Source organism: Lactuca sativa, chromosome 4, assembly GCF_002870075.4.
Source record: "Lactuca sativa cultivar Salinas chromosome 4, Lsat_Salinas_v11, whole genome shotgun sequence".
NCBI lineage: Eukaryota > Viridiplantae > Streptophyta > Magnoliopsida > Asterales > Asteraceae > Lactuca > Lactuca sativa.
This window is the reverse complement of record NC_056626.2, coordinates 284,426,829-284,452,850: the sequence shown is the minus strand read 5'-3', so window position 1 is coordinate 284,452,850 and position 26,022 is coordinate 284,426,829. Positions and strand designations below refer to the sequence as shown.

The 26,022-nt window shown below is 36.8% G+C and overlaps 2 protein-coding genes and 1 non-coding gene across 5 annotated transcripts; 2 read left to right on the top strand and 1 right to left on the bottom strand.

Moving 5' to 3' along the window:
* Positions 1–1,340: 1,340 nt before the first annotated feature.
* TRNAC-GCA (transfer RNA cysteine (anticodon GCA)) lies at positions 1,341–1,411 on the top strand. Its single transcript has one exon. It is a non-coding gene; the product is annotated as a tRNA-Cys (tRNA).
* A 4,567-nt stretch (positions 1,412–5,978) lies between these two features.
* On the top strand, positions 5,979–15,634 carry LOC111921564 (kinesin-like protein KIN-7C, mitochondrial). Of its 2 annotated transcripts, XM_023917142.2 has the most exons (25): positions 5,979–6,389; positions 6,469–6,566; positions 7,099–7,188; positions 7,722–7,774; positions 7,961–8,026; positions 8,143–8,196; positions 8,445–8,504; positions 8,615–8,693; positions 9,005–9,072; positions 9,149–9,208; positions 9,359–9,463; positions 10,231–10,335; positions 10,439–10,546; positions 10,621–10,752; positions 10,848–11,030; positions 11,334–11,495; positions 12,502–12,738; positions 13,011–13,151; positions 13,244–13,369; positions 13,495–13,545; positions 13,628–13,675; positions 14,030–14,341; positions 14,442–15,116; positions 15,196–15,285; positions 15,412–15,634. In XM_023917142.2, the coding sequence occupies exons 1-25, from the start codon at positions 6,160–6,162 to the stop codon at positions 15,424–15,426; spliced, it is 3,348 nt and encodes a 1,115-aa protein (XP_023772910.1). In that variant the 5' UTR covers positions 5,979–6,159; the 3' UTR covers positions 15,427–15,634. The 2 variants fall into 2 exon arrangements, with proteins under 2 accessions (XP_023772910.1, XP_052626553.1); XM_052770593.1 differs by lacking the exon at positions 13,011–13,151.
* Positions 15,465–18,810, bottom strand: LOC111921565 (aspartic proteinase Asp1). Of its 2 annotated transcripts, none has more exons than XM_023917144.3 (9): positions 18,460–18,810; positions 17,516–17,633; positions 17,206–17,432; positions 16,821–17,054; positions 16,586–16,724; positions 16,233–16,418; positions 16,086–16,158; positions 15,916–16,003; positions 15,465–15,834 (listed from the first exon to the last, which is right to left on the bottom strand). In XM_023917144.3, the coding sequence occupies exons 1-9, from the start codon at positions 18,600–18,602 to the stop codon at positions 15,702–15,704; spliced, it is 1,341 nt and encodes a 446-aa protein (XP_023772912.1). In that variant the 5' UTR covers positions 18,603–18,810; the 3' UTR covers positions 15,465–15,701. The 2 variants fall into 2 exon arrangements, with proteins under 2 accessions (XP_023772912.1, XP_023772914.1); XM_023917146.3 differs by having other exon boundaries at positions 15,465–15,810; positions 18,460–18,808.
* Between the last annotated feature and the right edge of the window lie 7,212 nt (positions 18,811–26,022).

Here is a 26,022-nt window from a genome sequence, read left to right as displayed (position 1 = left end):
TCGCCGAGTCGGGTCCCAGACTCGGCGAGTAAGCTGCTGTGTGGACAAAACCCTAATCCAAGAGTGTGCACCCTATTTAAACACTCTAACTCGGCCTTCCTTTGCCCTAACACTTCCAGAAGAGCTGCAGAACGAAACCCTATCCCCCATATTGTTCTTGTGAGTGATTTTGGCTTTGTGAAGGAAGTTTGGAGCTTAGAAGAAGAAGGAGATGGTTGAAGGGTGCAAGGAGGGGAAGTAGATCCGAAATCTACTCTGTGAAAGGCTTCCATTAAGGTAGAAAAGTTCCTACCTTGATCTCTAGTTCATTAGATCCCCTTTTGTCCCTAATTTGTGGGTTTTAAGCCCCAAAACCTCAAACTCTATGTGTTTATGCTCTATATTCTGAAAGGACTTCAGATATGGGCCTTATGGACATCTTAGAAGTGTAAAGTTTCTGTGGTTGAAGTGATTGAGGTCCCTATTAAGTGTTTGACCTCATAAAGAGCTTGGATTTGCCTTTTTGAGCTTATATAGGGCCATGCATGCACGTAAAGTTTGCAACTTTACGTGATAAGCATGCCCTAGGATCACAAATCTATGGTTTGGAAGCGTTGCATGTCTCGGATTTGGGCTGTATGGGAAGTGGGTCGAAGGGACTCGCCGAGTCCCAAAGTGGAACTCTGCGAGTTCTATGAAGATGGTCTTAGACTCGACGAGTTGGATGAACAACTCGGCGAATCCTATGAAGATTGCCTGGAACTGCTTTTATTTTGTTTGAAGTGCCTTTTGGGCCTGGCCCGGTCAATACCCAGCCGGGCCTTTTTGTGTTCCAACGAATTCCATATATTTATAGGTATAGGAAACATACTCTAAAAAAGATACCCAATTTGGTATCTGTGTAAGAATTTCCATTGTGGGGTTTACATATACTTATCGTTTTTGTTATAATGGAAATTGAAAGGATTAAGAATCAATTAAGTATGTTTTGTAGTTTCTTATGTCATTAGGCAACCCCAATTTTAGATTCAAATCCAAGAATCATTCAGGAATTCTCAGTCAACGAATAGTTAATGGTTCCCATTTGTCATAAATTTTGTGACATAAATTTTGGCTTTTTTGAATGAAAATATACATTTGATTTTTCAATAGAAAAGTGAGGGGAAGTTTTTCGACATTTTATGTTTTGAGATACTATACAATCAATCGAAGGGGTGGTCAAACAAAAGGGGAAAAGGGTTTCTTTTAGAATTTTTATAAATTTAGAAAAAAAAGGATGAAATTAAAAAAGGGATGCAAGTACAATAAACTAAAGTTTAGTAATCCAACCCATAAAATTTTATCTTATTATGTATCGTTTTGGCGGCATGGCCGAGTGGTAAGGCGGGGGACTGCAAATCCTTTTTCCCCAGTTCAAATCCGGGTGCCGCCTCATCAACAAACGAATCAAAATTTATTATCTGCTGATATAAATCACCCAAATTTTACCCAACAGATAAGGCGATCTCCGCCTATTCTTTCTAGTCGAGCCTCTCGGTCTGTCATTATACCCTGAGAGGTAGAAAGAATTACAATCCCCATCCCACCTAAAATTCTAGGAATTCTTTGATAGTTAGAATAGATTCGTAGACCCGGCCGACTGATCCGTTTTAAATTTAAAAGATTTCTATAAGTCCTTTTCCTATTCCGTCTATGTCGTAGGGTTAAAACCAAAAAAGATTTGTTGTTTTCTCGATGTTTTCTCACGTTTTCGATAAAACCCTCTCGTAAAAGTATTTTAACAATACTTTGGCTGATATTAGTAGATGCTACTCGAACCATGCTTTTTCTATACATATCGGCATTTCGTATAGAGGTTATTATGTCAGCAATAGTATCACTACCCATGATTAATTAAAATTATTGGTGCCTCCAAATTTGGATATAATCAACATGTTTTTCTTTTTTTTTACGTATTTGTTTATGAATATTAATTTTGAAAGGTATATACGTGAGACAAAATCTACTAAATGAATCTTAATATATTTCTTTTTTTTAAATACCCTACTATAACCATATCGTGCTCTGATTTTATAATACCTATAATACCTCAGGGGCTAATGAAACTATTTTAGTAAAATTGAACTGTCTCAATTCTCGGGCAATCGCACCAAAAACTCGGCCTTGTACACGTAATGGATCTTGAAGTACTATTTCTGCATCTCCCTGACCAAATCCGCCCACATTAGGATTACTTGTCAACGGTTGCTCAAATTTGATAGATTCGCCTTCTGAAACAAGAAGTTCTGGCCCCGGCGGGATAATATCAACCACTTGACGTCCATCCGATGCATCCGCTATGGTTATTTCGTATCCCCCCTTTTCTTTTCGTAGGATTTTGCTTACTATACCGGATGCTGTAGCATTATAAACTGTATTGTTACTCTTGCTCCCGTCAGGATAAATCTGGCCCCTTCCCCCGAGCTGTTCTTCAAACTCGGCGAGTCATATGAATAGTTATTGAGTTAAGAGGGGTTTAAGTGTAGAAGGTCCAACCCTTCGTCACTGCTCGCTGAATTAGCAATTTATCGAGTAGCGATAGCCCTAGAAACCCAAATCCTCAAGATGGATACTCCGGTGAGGATTTGGAAGCGAGTAGGGGATCTGCTCGTGGGACTCGGCGAATTGTTCTTCAAACTCGGCGAGTCTGATGAATTTCCTTGTGGCTTTTGAATGGGAGAAGAACTCATCGAGTTGTCGGCCCAACTCGACGAGTAAGGTCGCGGATGGGGACGAGTAGAGAGCGAGGGACTCTGCGAGTTGATGACCCAACTCGGCGAGTCGGGTCAACTGGAAGTTGACTTTAACTTTGACGTTGACTTGACTTGGTTGAGGGTAAAATGGTCATTTTACCCTAAGTATAGAGATCGGTTTCTAACTGAGTGTTTGTGGGGTTTGTAGCCGGAGAATTTCTGGAGTAGCAGCGGACGAAGGTTTCCCGCACTGATTATCAACAGCTACTTGTATGAGGTGAGTTACCTTCCAGTAGTGGTGGGTCTAAGGCCACAATGTCGGCCCACCAATGAGGAGTATTTAGAAGATAATTGTCTTTGTGATAATTTATCTTGGTCTGGTATGCGTATTGGTTATGAGTTATATCTGTATGATATGTTACATGATAGGGATAGTTTCCCTGATAGTGGTCCTTAGGACCAAGGGGTAGGTCAGTACCCGGATATGCCTGACTGTGTGCTTATATCTTGCTATTGTATGCTAGTGGTAAGGGTGGAATAGTCCCTAGTTACTGGTTGAAAGATATCGATGGTGATTATCGGTTGAAAGATACCGATGGTATTGTATGGTATGTGGTATGATGGGGGAACTCACTAAGCTTTGTGCTTATGGTTTCAGTTTTTGGTTTCAGGTACCTCTTCGTCTAAGGGGAAAGAGCCGGCGGCGTAGCATGGCATCACACACACACATTTGATTTTCCGCACAGTGTTTTTTGGGATTGTACTCTGATATGTTATTTGCTTATGATGTGGGTTGAAACATGATACTTGATTTTATGAGATGACATGTTGATTCAATATTTTCTAGTGAACGTTTTATGAACAATTTAATTAAAAATGAAATTTTTGGACTTGAATTTTGGGATGTTACAGGTAGTGGAGATGATGCATGGAGAGAGCTTGATGATTATTTGAAGGCTTGGAGAGAAATAAAGTTTAAATTTGCAAGATGCGGGATAATATTTAAGCATGCGTATATTATTAATCGGGAGAGTTTACGAGCTATGGAGGATTTAGAGAAGCCAAATTGGGCTTAAAATGAAGAAAACTTGAAGAAAAAATGGGCTAGGAGCTTATTGGACTCGAATTGGGCTAAGTGGGCTAAGCTATGGAGGACTAAACCTCAAATAGTCCACATTCAGGAGCCACCCATGCAACATCACGCGGGTCGCGTACAGCACTGCAGGGGCAAATTCGGAATTTCATTTGGAAGGCTATTTGAGGAAGGTTGGTGCCCATCTTTTGGAGACTCTAGCACATCCGAAAATTGAACAACTCTCTGGAGATTTTGGAGCTTTTGGAATGCCAAGAACCCTCAAGAACTTCATCAATTTTGCTCTTGAATCTTGTAGAATGTTTGGTAAAATCTTTTCTAACTTTGTTTCTTTTAGTTTAGCCATGCTTGGCTAAACTAAAATTGGTTGACTTTTGTTGAATCCTTTGAACTTCTGTTGAATGTTAGAAGAATCCATGAACTTGTTCTTAAATCTTTATGGGAATGTTTTGTGTTTTAACATATTATCACTACTTGTGTATTTTTATTCATGAGTTTAAATGTGTTTGTGGTGATTAGTTGGATAATTTCTTGATTAAGTAAAGGATCCTCAAATTAGCAAGCAACAAATGATTTTTGTGTTGTTTTTGCTTCACACAATCATAAAAACATTTCCTCCAACAAGGTAGTGAAAGCATTTGACTCATCTTGGATTTGGCGACTTTTTGGTTCTTAATGCTAGTTGATTTTCACTAATTACATGCTTAATGGAAATTGTGACTTTGACTAAGGAAATTGTTATGAGCTTCTCTAACCATTTCAACAACTAAGAAAAGTCTAGGTAATCTCAAGCTCCTTGGATTACTATAGCCAAATTAAAGGTTTACAACAAGTATTGCACCATTGGATTCTAATGACATGTTCATAAAAAAGTCAAAGCGATGAAACTTCAAGTCAATCATCTTTCTCTTGTTGATTTTACATCAAACTCTTGTTTTTGTTGAAATTGTTTATTTAAATCTTAGTTTAATTCTAGTTTGTTTCAAGTATTTCAAAACACCCCCCCCCCCCCCCCACATTTTTTTATTGTTTTTTTTACAAGTATTTTTTTACAAATAGATTTTTCATAGAATTATAAAATTGAACCAATCTATGTGGATTCGACCCATTTACCACTATACATTATTTTAGTGTAAAAGATTTATGTTTATTAATTTTGTTGGCCTCGATAACCACCAAGGAAGCCTGCCGCCGGTCAAATAAAAAAGGTAGAACTTAAACGATGTTGGAGATGAGTACCCAACGACATATAATACTGAGCATAGAGGCGACATGCAACAACGATTTGTAGAAGAGGCGGTGGACCAGATATGCACAAGATCTAGTGGCGTTTCATGGAGATCGAGAAAAAAACCGAGTCTAGATAGAAATGTGTTACCGAAGCAAGATTTGGCCACTTAATCTCACCGGAACACGTATATATATATATATATATATATATATATATATATATATATAGGCGTAAGTGATAGATTTAAAAGCAAAAATCATAGATATGTCGTTGTAATTTGTAGATCTACCGCCGCAGATCATAAATATGGACTAAATCGCTACTGGTCTGATGAAAACAAAAGCTTTGGAGGTTGACGACAAGCTTCTATAGTTTGGTGGAGGAGATCTGAATAGATCTAGTGGTGTTTAATGGAGATCAAGAGAGAAAGATGAAGACGAGATAAAGATGTGTCACGGGAGCAACGTTGTAAGAGTGGTAGACATGTGGTGGTTGAGGTTGTTTTTGCCGGAGGTAGATCGCGGTGGTTGGTGGCAGCACCGGAGGTGGTGGTGGCGTGGGAAAGCCACCAGATGTGTGATGGAAAGGAATTGATCTTTGGTGTGAGAGATAAATAAAGTTCTGTAAATATAATGGTTTTAGATGTAATAATAATGTTTGTGAAAATAGGATTAAACTTCATTTTATTTACAACCATGCCATTCTTCTTTAACCATAGATACAAATGTTTTTTATAAGATCTATAAACATCTAAAATTAGAGGTTTTTAGGTTTTTAATATTTTTTGATTTTCATTTGAACATTTACCAAGGTATATATATATATAACATTTATTTGTAAGGATATAAAACTAATATATTTATATGAATATATTTGTATTTTTTTAAAAATATTTAACCTTAGGAAAAAAAAGAAGCTACTGTTTTAGTTATTATTACTTTTTTTGATTTTTTTTTGTCGGTACGGAGATTTATGTAGCAAAAGAGGTGTAAACAGTGTTCAGTTCATTTTTCTTTTCAGCTCTGAAAATTTCAAAGTTGAACAAATTTGGAGGGATAAACCAAGGGCGGCAAACCAGTGCTATAGCCGGCCCCTCTCCGTCAATCGCCACCTCCGCCCTATCAATGTCCTTCACTTCCAGATCTTCAAGGTCCTCCATCTCGCCTTTCAGGTCGAGAAAGTCTTCGGAACCACCTGCCAAAGGCACCACTGCTCGCCCCACCAAGCCTCACTCACCGAAGCCACCTATTTCTCCGTCGACTCCCTCGATTTCCTCAACCAAACTCTCTGAACGTCCCATTTCGGCCAAAATCAAAGAAAATGTGACTGTCACCGTGAGGCTTCGGCCCCTAAAGTACGCTCATTTCATCCGTGTCGCTTGAAGTAATAATGAATTCGTTTTCTTCACTTAAAATTGTTGGTTTTGTTTACAGTTCAAGGGAAATCAGCAAAGGGGATGAGATAGCATGGTTCGCTGACGGAGATTATTCACTACAGAATGAGTTCAATCCCGCCCTTGCTTACGGCTTCGGTCAGTTTCGATAATCTCTATCTCAGTTTCAACTAAAGGTCTTATATGCTTCAATTGCTTTTATTTCAAAAACATCGAAACACCACAAATCTCCTTTTGGACGTTACACAGAAACGTAAATGTTTCTATGCCACTGATATACATTTTAATTGTGATCGGACGAAGGTCAAACAACTTTTAAAATAAGCGACAAAAGATCCACCAACAACTCAATCTATATCAGTTATACACGTATTTTGTTGAAATAGTGTGATTAGTGCAAAACTTTCAACTAACCTTTTAGAAACAAGCTAGTTCCCTTGCAATAATGGATCGGTTGTCTTCATGAGACCAACTCAAAATTTGAAAGGGATGTTGGGAAGTGGGATGGGATCCTAAGAACCAAAGCTGCAACTTTCTATGCATTTCATGAATGATTAATGAGAATACTCTTAATCAACTATATTCAAAACATTTTTCTACAAGCAATAGCTTCAATGCTTTTTTCTTTTTCTCTCTTGATTTTTCATTCAATATCACACTCATATTGCAGACAGAGTGTTTGGACCAGCAACAACTACGCGCCAAGTTTATGATGTTGCAGCCCATCATGTGGTCAATGGTGCTATGGAAGGAATTAATGGTAATTGCTCCTTTTCTTTTCTTGAAATATTCCAAATGTAACATTTGTTTTAAGTTAACATATAGAAGCTAGAAGTTCCATGCATTATCTTTCTCAAACATGCTCAAAGAAACAAAAATCTCATAACACTTGATAATTATTTTTTTGTATCCATTTTATGAGCCATTGGAAGCTTGGAGCATACAATTTCTCAAAAAACTGAAGCTTACAGATTAGCTGAATCTAAGATGTCATAAATTGGAATCTTTTCGTTTCCTTAAAGAAAGCTTAATACTTTTTATGACATATGAAACACCAATTCATCATGAAGAACTTCTTAACTGTTTTAAGTGTAATCATTTTCATATAATCGGCTAGTAGCTCTTCTCTTTTCTCTCTCTCTCTCTCTCTCTCTCTCAGTTATAGAGAAGATCTTTTATTGCTTCATTCACATACAATCTATTGACCATGGTAAAAAGTAATGAGTGTCTACTTGGATATTGGAATACCTGCATATTTTCAATGTAGTTGTTTACATTTGTCTTATTATGCAGGCACAGTGTTTGCATATGGTGTGACAAGCAGTGGGAAGACTCATACGATGCATGTATGCTACTGTAGTATAATGCTTTTGTATTTTCTTTCTTTTTGATTTGTCAAAATACAAGGAGAGAAATTGATGTTATTACACCATTTTATAAGATAAATGATAATTAGTTGATGCTGCTTATCATGTTTGGCCAAAATTTAGATATAACTTGTAGTTGCTAATAAGAATCTATTGCATGTTTAGGGTGAGCAAAAGTCACCTGGTATTATTCCATTGGCTGTGAAGGATGTGTTTGGAATTATACAAGAGGTAAATGCCTCTTCTCCATTAATCATTCTTTATTTATTTATTATTATTTAGACACTTGATTGTAAAATGGGATATGTTTGTTTCACTGATACATTCTAAAATCACTACTGTATCAGACACCTGGAAGGGAGTTCCTACTTCGTGTATCTTATTTGGAGATCTATAATGAGGTACTCATCGTTTTTGTCCCTTAGTTTCCTTGAATTTCATATAACTTTCATTAGTTTAAGACTACAAGTATACACCCATGTTTAAAAAGTTCTTCTAAACATGTAATAGATACTCTCTGTGACCATATAAATTAATATTTTGCAAATGGTAGATGCCTGAAACTTTAATAATGTTAATTAGTTAGTATTGTTTAGCTGCTGCTTATGATGTCATTACACTATGAATCTAATGTGTTTCTTTTCTCTAGGTCATAAATGACTTGCTTAATCCAACAGGACAGAATCTAAGAATACGAGAAGATAACCAGGTTTATATATTGAAATCATTATGCTCTAGCATTATTTTCTTCATCAGCTCTCTGTTTTTTTTAATGTCACAAACTAGTAAAACACTTGTTTATATTTCTGAAATTAACAGGGAACTTATGTTGAGGGAATCAAGGAGGAAGTTGTCCTGTCACCTGCTCATGCTCTTTCACTAATAGCATCTGGGGAAGGTATGCTGGTTTGTACTTGTCTTTCTTCATTTAGAAACATTTTTGAAAAGATATTATCTGTAAGCAAGAACACATGGAAATTGTTTCTGTAGTCCTTAAATGCCTTTTGTTTTACTGGATATAGATATACTCCACATGATTCTTTCATGTCTGTAATTATTCCTCAAGTAAAATAAATGGACTCCATATGTTACTAGCATTTGCTACACAGAAATTTCTGCTTCTAAAATCTAAATTGTCTTTCTACTTGAACTTTTGAATTTTACATACATACATCATACTTATTATATTTACTGTTTTTATTTCTGCAGCGCATAGACATGTGGGATCGAATAACTTCAACTTACTGAGTAGTCGTAGCCATACTATTTTTACCTTGGTAATTATATTTATAATTTATACTGATGATCTTTCTATCTGTATCTTGTTTTGAATTGTGTCTATTTCTGTACCAGATGATTGAAAGCAGTCCATGTGGGGACAATCAGGAAGAGGATGTGACCTTGTCACAACTGGTATGCTATATGATTTATCTTCATTTACTTTGTGAGCTTTGTATTTATATCTATCAACATATGTTGATTTGTTTGATGTGATTCAGTTCACCACCTCTCTATTGTTGTAATTTGTAAACCCAATATTTATTCTCACACTTTTTCTTGTAGCACTTAATTGATCTGGCAGGATCTGAAAGTTCTAAGACAGAGACGACTGGAATGAGAAGAAAAGAGGGCTCATACATAAACAAGAGCTTGCTTACTCTTGGCACAGTAAGAGCCTTTTTTTTTCAATTAAGTACTGAATGAATAAACTGCTGTAAGGATAAATGAAGTTTGTCTTGAGAAAGTGCTGTGTGAACAACTGTTCTTTTGGACATGAGAGCAAATGACCATTTTACCCTTCTGTCTAGAAGCGATGCGTTACCACTTGTCGATAATGAAAAAAATAAAATAAAAATCAAATAATGAAAATAATAGTGATACAGATGCAATTATATTTAAAATATAACTTATATCTAAACATAATATTTAATCACAAAAACAACCAAAATAGTGTGATCCATTTAACATAATGATTAAAGAGCAACTCCATGACTGTTTGCACAAATGACCACTGATGTTGAAACCGGTGCAATGCAAATAGAAAAATTGCTTTTTGAATGGTCCCCAACAAAAAAGAATATTTCAAAGAAAAATCATATTTTCACAAATCACAATATATATGTATGTGTATTTTTGCAATCCTGTTTTTTAAAATTTTAAGGTTTATTTTTGTGGTGGAGACCATTAAAAAAGCACTTTTGCAATTCACAGTGAGATCCATTGCGAAATTGTTGCAACAAGTCAAAACTTGGTTATTATTTATGTTAAATCGGTCATTCATACTATTATGGTGATAAATGCCAACATTTGCTTTTTCTAGAGTTTATAAAAACATTATTAATGATTAACTGAGTAGATTTGGTAAAGTTTGTACTTGGCATGTTTGTATTTTCCTTGTGACTTGTGAGCAATGATTGGTAATATTCCATTTCCAGGTGATATCTAAACTTACAGATGGTAAAGCTGCTCACATTCCTTATCGAGATTCAAAGCTTACACGTCTCTTGCAATCTTCCCTTAGTGGTCATGGACGAGTTTCTGTAAGTTCAAATATTTTCTTATTAGAGTAACTACAAAATTGATATATATGCTCAAGTTACAGTTTTTTCTGTCCCTCTCATCTTTTGAACATTTTTCTATCAGCTTATATGCACTGTGACGCCTTCCTCAAGCAATACAGAGGAAACACATAATACCCTCAAGTTTGCACATCGTAGTAAGCATGTGGAAATAAAGGCTTCTCAGAATAAGGTGATACTAACTGGGCAATCTTTTCTTTCATTGGAAATTTTCTGTCCTTACCTGCTGATATGTTTGATTTTTAGATTATTGATGAGAAGTCACTTATCAAGAAGTATCAGAAGGAAATTTCCAGTTTGAAAGAAGAGCTTCAGCAATTAAAACGTGGTATGGGCATGGCACCAAACCAGGAGGATCTGGTTAACATGAAACTTCAGGTTTGTTAGTACTACTAGAAGTTACAAATTTTACTTTTTCCAAAATGATATTAGAGAAATGGAAATTTAATTTACCATGTGATGTGATGTGGCAGTTGGAAGCTGGACAGGTAAAATTACAGTCAAGATTGGAGGAGGAAGAACAGGCGAAAGCGGCTTTGATGGGAAGGATTCAAAGATTGACAAAATTGATTTTGGTGTCCACCAAGAACACAATGGCACCAAATCTACCTGGAAATTCAGACCACCGAAGGAGGCATTCCTTTGGTGAAGATGAAGTATGTAACAGCATGAAATAGCAACATACTTTCTTTTCTCATTAAGGCATTCTACTTTTTAAAAACTTACCTATTATAGCTTTCCTACTTCCAGTTTGTTTTTTTTATTAGGACATTCAGATTGCTTTGTATTTAGATAACATTGTTATAATTAATTGTCTAGCTTTTTAAAGTACAATGCTGTAATGGGAAAGTGGGATATGCTAATATACATATCAGAGAAAGTACATTGCGTTCAAATATCACTTATTCATTATGGGCTTACATCTTCAACAGCTATTAATATTTTGCACTTGTTTACAGCTAGTATACTTGCCAGAGAAAAAACGGGGGATCTTCATTGATGATGATGCTGGAAGCATTGATTCTGAGTTTTCAGGACAGGGGAAGGCTGATCTTGATGAGCTGGTCAAAGATTACAGAAAGAATAGAAGAAGAGGAATGCTTGGATGGTTTAAACTTAAAGTATGCTGTTCTTGTTTCCTACTTCTTTATTTAACTACCAACATAATCTGAAATAATATTCTATATATAATCACTATCAGGTATTTAACTACTTCATTCTGTTTTGGTTGCTTTCCGTGTATTATTGTACTTTCAGTTTTGTTTCATTAAGGCATTGCACTTTGAGAATCTACCTGATTAAACCATTGCACTTTCATTTATTTTCTTATTAGGACGTTATACTTTAAAAATTCTACTTAACTATAGCAATGAAAGTTGCTTTGTTTTTGGCTGACATTGCTTTAATTGGGTAGCATTTTCAAACTACAATGTTGTAATCGAAAGAAATGAAAGTAGGATGCTACATTAAACTAATAAACGGAAGTACGTTGCTATTTCTTGCATTTAACCTAATTTTATTAAATGTTCCGACTTACTTTTTTGATCATAGTCAATGGCAGTTTGCTTATGAGGTTAAAAATATGTAGTAATTTTGCTTGTAGTGGTTCCAGTTTTAGACTTTGAGTAGAAAATATTGCAACAGCAATGGTTAACTAAATGCGGATTCCTACTGTAATGAAGTATATATTGGATATTCTGAAATCTGATCACTATTATAAATTTGTTATTCTACCTTTTTTCTTCAAATTTGTTGTCACTTCTAATATCATGATTTGGAGTGGCATTGATTATATTGTGTTATGTCTTTCTATTACAACCTTGTACTTTAAAAAATCTAAATCATAGCATTATCAAAGCAAATCTCACTGCTATAATTTGGTAGATTTCTTAAAATATAATGTCTTAACAGAACAATTTAAAAGTACAATGCGATAGTTGGGTAGATTTAATCAAAGTGCAAACCGAAAGTAAAATGCTGTAATAAAAGGAACTGAAAAAATGCTATAATGCACAAGTGAATCAAAGTACATTGCTGTTCCTTGCATTTAACCCACTTATAGAAATAATAAAAATATAATAACTTAGTTATAATTTATGAGTTTTTTTTTTTTTTTTTTTTTTGCAGAAACCTGATCATTTGGCTGGCTTATCACCATATACTGATCTTGAAAGCTCTGCCAGTGGTTCACCTGCATCCTCCAGATCATCAAACACAAGAATCATGCTTAGTGATATGAGGGAAGGAATGAGAAATTCAGTTGGAAGAAGAGGCGATGATGTGGCAGTTGGTGACTCACTTCCACAAAGAACACAAGCAGGTGATTTGTTTAGTGCAACTGTTGGAGGTCGCCATTTACCTCCGGTGAGAGAAATTCTACTGTTTCATTGCCTTATTTGTATTTTTTTCCCCCATTAAGTGCTTTCAGTGTAAATCATGTTTAAAAAGTATTTGAGTGAGAAAATAAAGGCACATGAGGACAAATTTGTAAATAGTTAGGACTTAATGGGGAAAGCCTTCATTCCTTGACTTTCTCCATTAGGTCTTTTTTTTTGTGCATTAAGTAAAAAACAAAGTCATTTGTCATTCAACCTCACTTCCTCACAAAAGGGTAAAATGGTCATTTACTATTTCAGACGGGAACTACTATTACTGACCAAATGGACCTTCTTCGTGAGCAAGTGAAAATGTTATCTGGTGAGGTGGCACTTTGCACTAGTTCTCTCAAGAGGCTCTCTGAGCAAGCAGCTAATAGACCTGACGATTCGCAACTCCAGGTCAGCTATTTTCCCACACAGTCACAGTGGTTATTAATAAAGCTGACCTTACAAAAATGTGGAATTGATGGTTGGATTATTATTTTGATTAGGAACAAATGAAAAACTTGAAATATGAGATTAGAGGGAAGAAATTTCAGATGCATCTACTGGAGCAACGGATGATCAGTTCAGTTGAGATGAACACACATAATTTAAATAGCTTTGAGATATCTCAGGTAATATGTGACTCTACATAGCATTTATGATTATATATGGTTATTAACTTTTTTGTTATTTCTCCTTAATATATATTCTTATACGGATTTATTGTCTCAATGTGCATATATATGTGTCTATTTAGGTTCCCTCCGAGCTTGTTACTCAACTAAATGAAAAAATATTCGAACTTGAGGTATTTTTTACTCTATGTACTTGATTAAATTCTTGATAACATGGTGCTAACAGAATGGCTCTTTATTTTATGTCTGGAAAAGATAAAAACAGCAGATAACAGGATTCTTCAGGAGCAGCTACAAGCGAAGGTAGTACTGTAGTAGCGTACTAAAAATGCAAGAAACACCAACGTACTTTTGTTAATGCGTCTATTATAGCATCCTACTTTCGTTTCTTACTGTTACAATGAGAAAAAAAATTAAAGCACAATGCTATAATTATGTATATCTTTAAAGTACAATGCCTTTATTAGAAAAAAAATTGAAAGTATATTGCTGTAATAAAACGGAAAGGAAAGTAGGATGCTATAGTAAAGAAAATAAGTGAAAGTATTTCTTGCAATTAATCATTTGCAGAAATATTGTATTGTATTGTATCGTATCGCTATCACCTTCATTGTTAAAATAGTTTTTGGGCTCTAACAAACAAGTACTGCTGTTAAGGTATCTGAGAATGCTGAAATGCAACAAACCATTCTTTTGCTAAGGCAACAGCTGGAGTCTGTGATGTCAGATAACATTTTGAGTCCTCAACAACAAAGTACAGATAGCAGAAGTGTCACACTTGATCCATGTTCTCAAGAGTCATTTCAAATGAAAAACAGTGGACGAGATTGGGTTCACCAAAATGAAGAAAAATACATGAATGAAAGTACACCAACTAGTGTTATGAGTTTAAACAAAGTATTCTCCCAAGATGAATTCATACAAGGCAGTAGTAGTGATGTATCTTTGAATTCTCAGCTTCTTATTCAGGTTTGACTAAATACATACTGTTATTATTCTTAATTACTTGAAAGTATGTTGCAATAATGGGTAAAAAAATAAAGTACATTGTCAATTTATCATGGTCCAGGCTGCAGAAATTGAGACATTGAAGAAAGAGAAAGTGCAAATGAGTGAAGAAAAGGATGGGCTTATGATTTGCAGCCAAAAACTAGCAGATGAAGGTTCATATGCAAAAGAGCTGGCTGCAGCTGCAGCTGTTGAGCTCAGAAACTTAGCTGCAGAAGTAACAAAACTTTCCTACCATAATGCCAAACTCAATGCTGACCTGGCAGCAACAAAAGAGGCCTTATCTCAAAGATCAACGTCATTTCATTCACGAAAAAATATCGATACATGTGTGAGAAAACCTGAAGAAGGTAATGGTAATGGTAATGGTATGCTTATAGAGGAGTTGCAACAAGAGCTTAATGCAAGACACCAAAGAGAAGCTTCTTTGATTGGTGCACTTTCTGAAAGAGATAAGTTAGAAATTGAGCTGAGAAAGAGACTAGATGCTGCAAAGCGACATGAGGAAGATTTGGAAACCGAGCTTGCTAAAATGTGGGGACTTGTTGCAAATTTACAAAAGTCTCATACTTGTGAGCCCAAGGACATCTTGTCTAAAAACAACAAAGTTATTGAAGATAATGTATTTTCTGGTCTTGATGAGACAAGGTCACTGGATCTGGATGAATTAAGAGTTTTGTATCATAAAGAAACACAAAGGTGCCGGGAACTCGACACTTATGTTTCAAGATTGAAGGTACATACATTTACCTGTTTCTTTTTCCCTTCAGATAATGCAGTTTTCTTACATTAACTTAATATTTTTTTCATTTCAGGGTGATGATATTGCTGGTTTGGACATTACTTCACTGGAGGAGCTACAAAACTTACATGTTGAGGCAATAACCAAAATCTGCCATGCAAAGGTAACACACATACACACACACACACACTTGAATTTAAGCAATGTCTTTTAAAGGAAATAAATCCCAATTGAACATTTCTTGTTAATGCTAAATTGTGATTAGTTTTTTTGGTTGTCAACGAAGCAGGCATTGTATCGGTGATTTGATGATGCTACATTCAGTTGGAGGAATTACAAATATAAAGAAAAAACGATAATGCGGGATTTGTTTTGTATTTCCTCAAAATTTCCATGTACTCAGTCAGCGAATGTACATTTGCCAGTACTAAAAAGTTACATCTTGTAACAACTAAACAAACATTATGTATTTACTGGCTAAATATATATAATATATATAACATATATAATAATTGCAATTGGGTCCGGAATCTGGAAGCTCTCTTTATTATGAACCAAACCAACTAACTAGGTGTCATGTCAGTTTGCAGTACAATAGGGTGGTAAAATGCCCAAGTTGGACCCATAGGGCTTGCAAAGGCTTGCACTATCTGGTTCTCCATCACCATCATCATCATCATCATCCATGCTGTTAATAAACAAGAAAAAGTTCCTGTTTTAACAATTATTTTCCTCTATTATTATTATTTATTTTCTTTTATAAAGAAATTATTATAAGAGAAGGAGTCAGGACTTTGGGAGCCTGTTGCAGTTTGCAGGAGTCCATCCGATCTGCTGTTTCTCGTTGTCATAAATGATGATTTTGTCTTGAAATGATATGTCTGCAAATACCAAGTAAGCAAACTTTGTAATTCATAATCTACACAGGATTTAAAATAAGTTGACTTATCTTTTAAGGCTTACCTCCAATTACATTAATGTTTTCCAGGCCAACTTCTGAACCGTTTAAAATTCCAAAGCAGGCGTTTCCGTTTTTCTGGAACAAGGTATGCAAATGTTAAAACTTAAAACTATATTCTGAAATGAAATTGTAGACTTCACATCACTTACACTGATGATGAGATATGATTCAGGGTTCAACTGGAACTTTGACTTTTTAAACTTCAAAATTATTGGCTCAAATAAGTTTTTGACATCATAAATTGACTTGAAGGGTTTTGACCCTTTCCAACATACTGGGAGGCTTTTATCTTCATTTGTTATATAAACCTTCTTTCCTTTCATATCGTTCATAAGCTGCAGTGCACCCATAGGTATTGATATTAGACCCCAACATCACAAAATGGTAAAAACAACCTAATCTCTAGGGATGACAAGGACATTCACGTCTTTTGCACAAACAATGGATTGAAAACAAAATTTTGTTGTCTGTTAAAAAGAAGTCAAGAATATTTTTCCCTCACCATGGAATATAGAGCTTTATAAGCTTCTCCACTAAAGTAAGTGTAGGTACTTCCACTATCAAACACTATAGGAAGACCTTTCATCCTAGTTGTTTTTCCACCCAAAAAAAGCTCAGCAGTTCCCAAAGAGTAGTGTTTTCTGAAAAAATAAAAAATGGTGAAAGTTAAGTGTAATATGCAGAAGAATGAATGATGCGATGCCAAATACTTTAAAAGTAGTTAGTTAGTTACTTACTCAATTTCGGTTGTGGACATGGGTGTCCAAACAACCCCTGAAGAAGGGACAAGTTGATCACCAAAAAAAAGATATCCCCCTCCTTTTGCACTAAGACAATGACCCACAACACTTCTTGTAACACCGAGTTCCCTGAGTTGATGTAAAATGCTTGCTTTGCCTAAACCCAAACCAAGGATTCCGTCCGTGTAAGGCGGATCCATCGAGGCCGGAACTTCCTGATTGTAACCGCATCTGAAACATAAAACTACAATTCATTAAAAATTGCAATTTTTGTCCCATTGACATCGGTCTCAGTCCCAGTCCAATGCATGCCAAACACAGTACAAGTAGAATTTATTATGTTGTGTAACAAACAAGGTCAAAAGATTAAAGATGGTCGCACCCGAATGCTAGAATGGATTTGGCTACGGTTCCATTGATGTATTGTAAGGAAAAGGAGTCTTTAACCAACACACCAATAGACGATCCATCATCCGCATATTGAACGGTGTAGTCACACTGCTCTTTAGGAGATTGACATTGGTGTGTTTCCGGCCAATGAACAGATTCGCAAAGTGGATCCATACATTCCACGAGTTCCTTGTTAGGCTTATAAGGCTTGTGAGGTGCCTACACAACCAACAACCAAATATTAATACAGAAAAACATAACTTTTTTTTTTTTATCATTTTATTAAGGGAAGAGTTACTTACCGGGGTGCATTTGGTGCAAGGTGCATCACATTGAAGCCAAGTCAGATCACTGCCTGTGTCTATATCTAAAAAATATGATTTTGGTGGATTTCCTATGCTCAATGTCGCATGATAGTATCTGCATACAAACATTTTATTTAAAATAATAACCTACCAAAGCCTAAACCCATAATATGTAAAGGTAAAATGCAATAAAAGTTATTTCTTGTATTTAACCCTAGAATTATAAACTAACTTTCACCTCTCTTTTTGTTTCTCGAAACTCAAAATGCTTGGGGAGAACTATTCTATATTTTCCTACTTTTAAGTTCCATAATACTTTTTTTTTTCTTAACAGAACATCATACTTTATAGGTCTACCTAATTATGGCAGCATTATAATTTCAATTCTTTTTCAACTGTAATATTATCTTTAAAAAAATACTCGATTACAACACTTAAAATCAATGCTATTGCTATAGATATATTAAATAAACTAATTGTTATTTCTTGTATTTAACCCTAGAATCATAAAAAAAAAAGTGTAACTGATTTGTAAGTCCTCACAGAAACCTCATTTTGAAGTCAGGAAAGGTATGTTTGTATGTATATAAATAGGAAAAAGATGCATTCGTGCTTGACGAATGCTTGAAGTATATGAAAGATGAAAAGTGGGTAAGAAATTAATATTAACATTTAAGCAGGAGAAGTGTTGAAAAGGGTAATAAAGGAAAAAAAAAGGAAAAAAGCGAGATGGTGTAAAGGTACTAAAAGTTCAATTATTAAACAAACCGAGAGAAATTCATAACACATGTAACAGAGGAACATCAATTGATGAAAACATACATTCCACAAGCTTCGTAAATCGTAATCAATCCCACAATGAATTTGCATAAACAGATTTGAACTAAAATCAATAATCTATAGAAATTAAAATGAAGAAAATAGGTGTGAGGTATGCGTACCCGGTAGGATAAACATTTCCGGTGACTGGAAGGACGACGGAGGAGGTGTGATCCCCGGGCGGAGTGGCTGCTGAATAGCATCCTTGGAATGGTGCATAGAAGAGAGGTAAGACGCAGAAGAAGAGGGTTGTGATGAAGTTCATTGTTGAATGTGATTAGCCAATCGAATTTCGATCAGACGACGGGATGGAAGACAAATATTGACGAGAGTGGAGAGAGGAGTTGGACTTGGACTTGTTCTGCTTGCTTCCTCTCTACGTGTCTGTGGACACTGGAGTGGAGTCTGGACACACTTGCTTCCTGGAACCTCCTTTATTTCCACCTAAACGCGCTAATTTATTACATACCACATAAGGAAATCCTATTGCATACAAATATATAACATTTCACATTTAAAATAAATAAATAAATAGAAAATAATAAATTAACTAGAGAGTACATTATGTTTTGTACGCTAATCTATTAATCAACTACTAATAACAATGCAATCGTGACCATAAAATTTAAATTGGTTCGTTTTAAAATATTTAATGGATTGCAAAACAAACTATTATTTCGCAACTTGTATATCGAAACTCTAAATTTTTAGAAATCATTGACAAGTAATTTGTCACTTTGTTTTTTAGAAAGCATTGACAAGTAGTTCTGTCATATTGTGTACTCCAATTTCGAAATTATTATATGTCGTGTAATTGTGATTCTTTTTTGCTGTATATTTTCTAGTTTTATATCTTCGTCTTCAATATCTTCGGACGTAATTTCCACACTTTTTCAAACTAAATATAGTACAAATCAAAATGATTTATCCAATGAGGTATTTAGAGTACTATTGTGTGTATTGGAGGGTCTTAAAGAGAGAACCTAAAAAGTTTTTGCAATGTATAACGTTACATTGGTCGAATTATTGTATGAATTGCCTTCAACAATAAACTATTCTCATTTGGTGATTTGGTTGGATGATTCAAATGCCCATGACTTGAACCACAAAAAAGGCCCTTAGGCCCTAATGTCCGACAAATTAAATTATATAAACCCAAGTTTTATTTTATTTTATTTATTTATTTTTTTTTTTAATTTTTTTTTAACGACGATAAGTTTCAGAAATCTGTTTTTCTCGTGTGAAAGTACTAATTTTTTCAAGAAAATCGGGTTGAATCAAAATGGTCAGGTTCAACCTCTCCGAGACTACAAGTACAATTTTTCCGAAAAAAATGCAATTTAAAACATAAGTACTTGGTGAATTAGCAATCAATTACTTTAATGAATCTAACTTTGACAATATAAGTACTTGGTGAAATAGAAAACCAATACAAGTACTATAATAAAGTCCATTATCCGGTTAAAATTTCGTATTATATATAAATATAACATCCTGTTCAGGATCATTCTGTGATTTAGGGCCATGGGTCGTAAGTCGATTGTGTAAAGACTTTGGGTCTTAATGAGGCGATGTTTAGACCTTTTTGAGGGAGGCAATGATGGTTATGAGATCTAAACCTTTGAATTGTGTTTTGGAGTTAAAGGGTAAAATTGGAAAGTCTTAGGTCGAGTTCTTGCATAAAATATGGATTTTTGTTCGAAAAGTTTTTAGTCCAATATATTTAGATAATATTGTAGCGCTCTTCAATACCTTTCCGTGGATATAAAGATCGTCGAAAACGGAGTTGGAATGAAGAAGTTATGACCGTTTGAAGTTAGGGCAGTTTTGGGATAACCGCATACGCTGGGTGTATAGGGCAAAGTATGTTGGGCGTACTAGGGTATCCTGAATACGCTGGGTGTATGCAATTAGTGCCCAAACCTTATTTTCATGGTATGAACCCTATTTAAGCTCCTTAACTTCCCCAAACCCATTCTATTCTCAACCTTCATCTTTCCACCACCCTCTCTTGAAACCCTAACCCTAGTGTGAGCATTGTGAGCAAAAAGAAGGTGTTTTTAAGTGCTTTGGAGTGTTCTTGGTGCACCCTGGAGATGAAGGAACTCATTGAAGAAGTGTTGGTTGTATTAGAGCTTGTAGATCTAGACTTCGTTCATCCTGATCTTTCTTTTAGAGGTAAAAAGCTTGATTCTTGATGATGCATTTGTTAGATCTAGCTAGTTTTGGATGTTATGAGCTTTTGGTCACTCTAGTGCATAAAGTTTAGATCTTGAAAGTTTGTGACCTTGTTATAGATAAAGTTGGAAACTTTATCCATCTAAACATCATATTGATTCAAATCTAAAGGTTGGAGACTTGGACTTAGTCTATGTTTGGCGGACTAGCTGAAAAGCTAGTTGATGGCTGAAAAGCTAGCTGTTTAATAAAAAGCTAGCTGATAGCTGAAAAGCTAGCTAATAAAAAATAACGTTTGGTAAAATTAGCTGAAAAGCTAGCTGAAATATATAAAATTACATAAAAGGACATGTAAGAATATGTGTTTCTATAATTAATTAAGGGGTGTATTTGGAAAAATTTTAAAAAGCTTCTAAAAAACTAGTCTAAGTAGCTTTTCAAAAAGCTAGCTTATCAGCTACTTTTTGGCTTACCAAACACGACAACATAAAAAAGCTCGAAAAATAAGTAGCTTATCAGCTAGCTGTGGCGCGCCAAACACAGCCTTAATGTATTAAGTTGAAAAAGATGCACTTTTGGTTCCTTTGAGACTTAAAGACCAGATCTTGGATGTTTGGATCATTCTAATAGATAAAGTTGGAAACTTTATCCATTATGGAGTCATTACGAACCATAAAAATGTGACCTTGGTCCCTAGTTTTCCTCTATGCTTGGTCTTGGATGTCTTAATGGGTTAAGAAGTTAGGGTTTTTTTGATCTTGAAGACTTAATAGCCATGCAAGACCATAAAGTTGGAAACTTTATGGTTAATGATATCATTTGAGGGTTAGATCTGGATTTTGGTTGAAAGAGCTTAAATGATTAAGCTCTTAATGGATTGGGAGGATGGTAGCCGCATACGTTGGGCGTACCAAAGGGTACGCTGCGCGCATGTGGTCAGCCCCTCGACTTTTGGTCAAGGCATAGTACGCCCCACATATGTGTTGAGTACGCCCAACATACTCAGCTGAGTTGAGCCGGTCGACTCGATTAACTTTTGACTTTGACCAGGATTTTGACCAAGTTTGACCTAAGGGCATTTTGGGTAATTTGATTTATAGTTTGAGATTTGGGTTCCTGTTAGTTGTATAGGTGATTGGTAGATATAACTTTTAGAGCAGTGATCGGTGCAACTATTCTTTCAGACTATGAGATGAGTTTTCTCACTATATCCATGGGCCAAAGACACCAATGCCGACCCATTACGTGGAATGCTAGTTGTCTTTGTGATGCTTGCATGAAAGACCAAGATTTGGCCCCTAACAATTGTACGAAAGATCAGGATCTGGCCCTGGCAATTGAATGAAAGACCAAGATCTGGTCCCTGGAAATTTTATGAAAGACCAGGATCTGGCCCCTGACACTTATAGGTAATACTGGGATTTGATCCTCGACATTGCAAGGAAAGACCAAAGGGTAGCCCATGACACTTGTACGTTTTGGTATGTGGTATTTTGGGGAACTCACTAAGCTTTGTGCTTACGTTTTCATATTTATGGTTTCAGGTACTTTCGGCCCGAAAGGGAAGGGCACGACATGACTGCACAACATCCCCCAAAGTTTTCCGCATTGAATATATATTTCCAACCAAACAAGTAGAATAAATAACTTCATTCGACTAATGATGGAATTCTCTATCCTTATCTAAAAGGTATAGAGTTATGGAGCTTATGTTATACAAGAAACTTAACTCAACCTGAGATCTATTAATTGCATTATGTAGACTATCCGAAATGATTGTTTAGGATAAAGTTTTTACAATCCCTTTGATTGTCATTCCAGAAGCCATACACTTAGAAAGTTCTTTTTCTAGGTGGGAGCAATATGGAACTGTAAGGGTTAAAGAACAATAAACTAAATACATCATAATTTAGAACTAGCAAGTTTTTCAATAATTATTTAACTTTTTCAAATAGTTGATCAGAAACTAATAGAACTGAAACATCCCAAAAATACAGTCTAAAAATTTCGTTTTAAATCAGTAATAAAACCATATTCATCGACGTCGTATAAGAATCATAAACAATATATCTCAAAATATCATAACAACTGTCAAATATATTAGAGTATAAACATCCCAGGCTGAACAAATGGTGTGTGCACTGCAACCTCTCCGAGCTCCTCTTTTGAAAACTGAGTACCTGAAACCAAAACTGAAAACCGTAAGCACGAAGCTTAGTGAGCTCCCCCAAACTACCACATACCACACAATAAAAAATAAAGCACATACTGGGCCTTGCCCACTGCATCGGACCGAAGTCCGGAACTGACTGCATCGGACCGAAGTCCGGAACTAACTGCATCGGACCGTAATCCGGAACTGACTGGGACCTTGTCCCCTGCATCGGACCGGAGTCCGGAACTGACTGCATCGGACCGAAGTCCGGAACTAACTGCATCGGACCGAAGTCCGGAACTGACTGGGACCTTGTCCCCTGCATCGGACCGGAGTCCGGAACTAGCTGCATCGGACCGAAGTCCGGAACTAAATGCATCGGACCGAAGTCCGGAACTGACTGGGACCTTGTCCCCTGCATCGGAACGGAGTCCGAAACTAGCTGCATCGGACCGAAGTCCGGACTGACTGGGACCTTGTCCCCTGCATCGGACCGGAGTCCGGAACTAGCTGCATCGGACCGAAGTCCGGAACTGACTGGGACCTTGTCCCCTGCATCGGATCGGAGTCCGGAACTAGCTGCATCGGACCGAAATCCGGAACTGTCTGAACATAGCATAACATAAACACGTATCTGCTAACATAACACATATACTGCATCGGACTGGTGTTCGGAACACATAACACAAAACATGCTTGAATCACAAAGACATCAAGCACTCTAACTACTGCATTGGACTGAAGTCTGGAACTACTGCTAACTAAACGGGGCGGCATTGTGGACGTAGACCCGTTCCTACTGGAAGGAAACTCACCTCACACTGCTGAAGTCCCGTAGACACAATCCCACACTGCTGAAGTCCCGCAAACTCCACCTCAACTGCTGGCTGACAGATTCCCGAACTGTCAACACCAAATAACACCCAATTAATAATTGGGTTCTAACACATAACTAAAAATACATGCTTTGGATAATTACTACATTACCCCTAGCTTGGCTTACCCAAGCCCAAGGCCCATTCCATAGGCCCAAAGTCAACTAGGGATTAAAGCCCAACATATGGCCCAATTTTCCAAATTGGGCCCAAACCTCCACATGGACATCCCTTAAGGCCTAATTGATCAGTCCAGTCCAACATCTATCATTCTAGGGCCCAATATCATACAACCATCTAGGCCCCAACTATGGCCCATCTATGGCCCAATTTTCCAAATTAGGCCCAATCCTTCATATGGGCCTTACCCTAAAGCCCAACTAATTACTCTAGCCCATTTGATTATTCTTGGATGGCCCAACACAAAGCCCAAGTGAAATTAGGGTTTCACATCAAATGATAACTAGGGTTAAGTGTTTCTTACTTAACCCACTAAGGACTTAACACACTAGGGACTTAATCCATTAAGTCCATTATTGCTTACATTAATTCCTGCCAATGATTATTATTTAATATTCACTTATTAAATAATTCTCGTGTGTGTGCTGATAATCTCTCAAATATTAGTATTTTCTCAATTAGCTCATTAAGGACTTAGTCCATTAAGTTCTTTACTCTACTAGATAAATGAGATGGAGTGATTGGGCTTAATACATAATCCCATCTCAATGGCCCAAAAGTGGGTCCAATAAGTCTAAGGCCCAATACTCATAATTAGGGTTTTCCACCCAAACATGGCCCAATAGGCCCAAAACCAATCTCTAAGCCCATTAGGGTTTGCTAGCGGGGCACCACCCACTACCATCTCGGGTAGTGGTGGTCGATGGCGGCTCACGGCGGCGGCCACCACCTTACGGTGGTGGTTACTACTATTTTTATTATTAACCAAATTAATTACAATTACAATGTTTGATCAAAACGTAACCACACATACACTAACTAATACACACACACCAACCACACCATGGTGGCCGGCGGTGGCGCTTGGCGGTAGCCACCACCTCATGGTGGTGGTAGTGGCTTCCTTGCTATATCCGGCTAGACTAAACACCCAAACACCACTAAACTGCAATAAACACACACACACATACAATTTCTGCTTGCAAAACGAACTCAGCCACCTCCCCTTGGTGGCATACGGCGGCGACAACAATTGATTCACGCTGACAGCCACCACCTCACGGTGGTGGCAATGGTTCCTTTTTGGCTCCCAATCTCATAGCAACACACTCCAGTAGGTCGAACCCTTGAATCAGTGAAACACTTCATCGACGGAATCGACATCAACGACGCTAAAGGCCGGAGATGGCGGTGGAGATCGCTGAATGAAAACCACTAGCGACGGCGGAGTGGCGACAGTTGACGACAATACCCCACCACGACCATGGCGGCGTCACATCCTGACGATACCGGCGACATGGCTGACTGAGTAATAGAAGAAGAAGAAAGAAACACGGAGAGGCGACTCAGCAGCTGTTGGAACGATCCCAGCAGCGGCGGTGGTCGGAACAGAACCAGCGACAACAACTCTCCGTACTCGGCCTTCGACGGTCCTACCTTGGCTGTTCGTGACCTCACCGACAGCGGGTTATGGCGGTGCTCAGCACACCAGGTGGCTCGTGATCGGAGAAACAAGGGAAGGCCGACGATGATGGCTGGAGCAAGGAAGATAGGGGTGACGGCTGCCTCTCATTCCTTAGGGTTAGGGTTACTCGACTTCTCTTCATGAAGCGGGAATGAATGAGCACCGGGTCTTAACCCGTGTCTCATCCAAACATTTGACCATTTTTTCAATACTAGCCCCTCCTCCCATAATCTTTTTCAATTCAACTCCTAAATTTACCCTTTTCGCCCCTGACTCCAAAAGTCCTTTCATAATAGGTCCTGAAGTTACTAATAAGCCCTTAGCTTCCAACATCTTTCAAAAGTAAGTCCATTAATTACCAAACGTACCCTGATTTCTGAAACCCTTTTCAAATTAAATCCATAACTTACTCTTTTAACCTCCAACTTCTAAATTCTTCACCAATTAGTCCGGGACTTTCATTTGTTATTTTATTTAAATAACCGGTGTAACACCGAAAATTTCATAACAATTTTTCGTTTAAAAATAATCGTTTAATTCTTAAAAACACTTTGCTTAAAATCTCATTCATAATCGAATTAGAAAACATAATTCCATTTTCACTTGCATAATAAACCAGGATCCTCAAAACATGACTCTTTCTCTGGTGTGTACAATCGAGCCGGTGCCGTCCCGTGATCCTGAGAGAAACCTGAAACACATAACACAAAACACTGTAAGCACGAAGCTTAGTGAGTTCCCCAAAATACCACACATAACACATATTAGCCACTCGAGGCTATAACTCTGTGGGTCCGTGGACCCTACTCTGTGAACCTTCCGGTTCTAACTC

Bases quoted from the DNA above. Each gene is read 5' to 3' on its own strand.
- LOC111921564 (XM_023917142.2), top strand. From the start codon at position 6,160: ATGTCCTTCACTTCCAGATCTTCAAGGTCCTCCATCTCGCCTTTCAGG. The intron at 8,027-8,142 runs GTAAATGCCTCT...CTACTGTATCAG, and splicing joins TGTTTGGAATTATACAAGAG to ACACCTGGAAGGGAGTTCCT. The intron at 13,152-13,243 runs GTCAGCTATTTT...TATTTTGATTAG, and splicing joins CTGACGATTCGCAACTCCAG to GAACAAATGAAAAACTTGAA.
- LOC111921565 (XM_023917144.3), bottom strand. From the start codon at position 18,602: ATGAACTTCATCACAACCCTCTTCTTCTGCGTCTTACCTCTCTTCTAT. The intron at 16,004-16,085 runs GTAAGCCTTAAA...TGGTATTTGCAG, and splicing joins AAACATTAATGTAATTGGAG to ACATATCATTTCAAGACAAA. The intron at 15,835-15,915 runs GTCCTGACTCCT...TTGTTAAAACAG, and splicing joins AACTGCAACAGGCTCCCAAA to GAACTTTTTCTTGTTTATTA.